This window comes from Cicer arietinum, chromosome 5, assembly GCF_000331145.2.
Source record: "Cicer arietinum cultivar CDC Frontier isolate Library 1 chromosome 5, Cicar.CDCFrontier_v2.0, whole genome shotgun sequence".
In the NCBI taxonomy this organism is placed as follows: domain Eukaryota; kingdom Viridiplantae; phylum Streptophyta; class Magnoliopsida; order Fabales; family Fabaceae; genus Cicer; species Cicer arietinum.
This window is the reverse complement of record NC_021164.2, coordinates 58,241,632-58,243,425: the sequence shown is the minus strand read 5'-3', so window position 1 is coordinate 58,243,425 and position 1,794 is coordinate 58,241,632. Positions and strand designations below refer to the sequence as shown.

The 1,794-nt window shown below is 35.4% G+C and overlaps 1 protein-coding gene across 3 annotated transcripts in view; it reads right to left on the bottom strand.

Moving 5' to 3' along the window:
- The window catches only part of LOC101511036 (uncharacterized), a 6,083-nt gene extending 4,780 nt beyond the window's left edge, over nucleotides 1-1,303 (bottom strand). The window contains exons 1-5 of one of the 3 annotated variants that reach the window (XM_004500330.4): nucleotides 1,130-1,303; nucleotides 985-1,035; nucleotides 723-898; nucleotides 410-487; nucleotides 202-313 (exon numbers count right to left, since the gene is read on the bottom strand). In XM_004500330.4, the coding sequence (XP_004500387.1) occupies nucleotides 202-313; nucleotides 410-487; nucleotides 723-898; nucleotides 985-1,035; nucleotides 1,130-1,184 (472 nt within the window). In that variant the 5' untranslated portion in view covers nucleotides 1,185-1,303. The remainder of the gene's footprint in view (nucleotides 1-201; nucleotides 314-409; nucleotides 488-722; nucleotides 899-984; nucleotides 1,036-1,129) is intronic. The other 2 variants (XM_073368216.1, XM_012715832.3) reach the window with 2 other exon arrangements.
- Nucleotides 1,304-1,794: the final 491 nt, after the last annotated feature.

Below are 1,794 nucleotides of genomic sequence, written 5' to 3'. Positions count from 1 at the left end.
AGGGAAAGATCATACTTTTCAGGTGAACTTATGTTACTTTAGTTAGAGACATAGAATATTTCCACTAGGTCACTGTGTACACCATTGATATACAGAACTACTTCTATCTTGTTACTTTAAAATTTAAATCTTCTGTTCAATGATCAACATCAATGACAAGCATTGCACCATCTGTTCACATCGCGTAATGCAAATTACTACCTCTTAAGGAAGCATCGATCACTTTGATAGCTATGGTCATCAATGGCCAGCAATTCAAGCAAACATCAGCACCCCTGCAGCAGTATCGGACATCATCATAATCTGTCATATCCTACGGAGCCCCCCATGAAAATAAAGAGGTTAACAAATGTCAAGAAGGCCAAAGCATCTAAAGGTTTCATTAGGAGACTCAAGTTGGAAATCTTACTATATCAAAAATCAACTCCCTCTCAACTGGAGCAAAGACATTATTATCACCCTGTGCATAGGCATGCCTTTTTGCAGGCTGAACAATATATAAAGAATTATTAGGGGAAAAAAGGAACTGGCTAATAGATGGAAAAAAAATACATTACCCATATGATTATTCACAAAACTTTCTTATTGCTTCTAGTGACCACAACTGCTACTACTATTAATCAGTAAATGCTACACCAATTATAACAAAACTGAAGCATGATAACATTGAATTAGAGAGAGAGAGAGAGAGAGAGAGAGAGAGAGAGAGAGAGAAATGTTACATCGACTGTGTAAACAGGTCCAATGTCAATCTTTAAAGGGCATTTTTCCTTGATGGAGTTTTCGAGCTCAAGGGCATTGTTGAAAGATTGGAACCGCAGATAAAAATCCCCTTTCAGAGTGAAGGAAAATTCCCTTCTTCCAAAGTAAGATTGATCACAACCAGGATGTTTCCCATCTACAGTTATTTTAAACCACAAAAATAAATCAGGATACACACTTATTTAACACATTCATCATAAGCAAGAGTTTGAAAAATGGTACCGTGGCCATAAGTCATCCATTTAAATATATCAGCAAAAGGAAACAGCTTTCCTGGGAAAAAAGAAAAGAAAAGAAGGTTTGAGATAGAAATGACGCAAATTTTCCACACAGAAAAAGAAATAAATAGGAATTGGATGCATCTAACCGTAATAAGGTTTGAGATAATTGTGATCAAAGTCAGATTGTTGTTGTGGGATCATTTGTATACACAAAGGGTGGCGATTTAGAGAGCAAGTGGAGATGAAAATGAGTGACCCTAAAATGGATCTGTGCTAAATGATTTGCGCGCCAAAAACAACCCCATGGGACCCACCAGTTTTCTACGTCCATCTTCTAAATAGTAAATACTAAAATACTCAACTCATTATCGTCTTATACGCCAAGCAAATTAAATCGATACATATCCAACTTTCAAAATGCAACAATTTTTCTCTCTTTTCATTTTCTATCCAACCAAATAAATGAAAAAAGAAACACACGCGCTTCTTTCTCTTCTACTTCTTTTATATTTATCTTATATCAAATATGATGAGTTGAAAATAAATAAATAATGTTGCAGCGATACTGTTTGGTTGGGATATTAATTAGAAATGTATTGTTGTGTTGCATTTTGTTGCTACTTGATCGTCACCGGTTGATATGCAACAGATTTTAAAAGAATTATGATATAATAATAATGGTTGCTTGAAATATAATAAACACAGTATTAGAAACCATCCAAATTTCAGCAGGGGACCGAGCCACTACAGGCAAAAACGTGCCTCTGTCACTGCACATAAGTTAATATCCGACGTGGCAATCCATATCAAA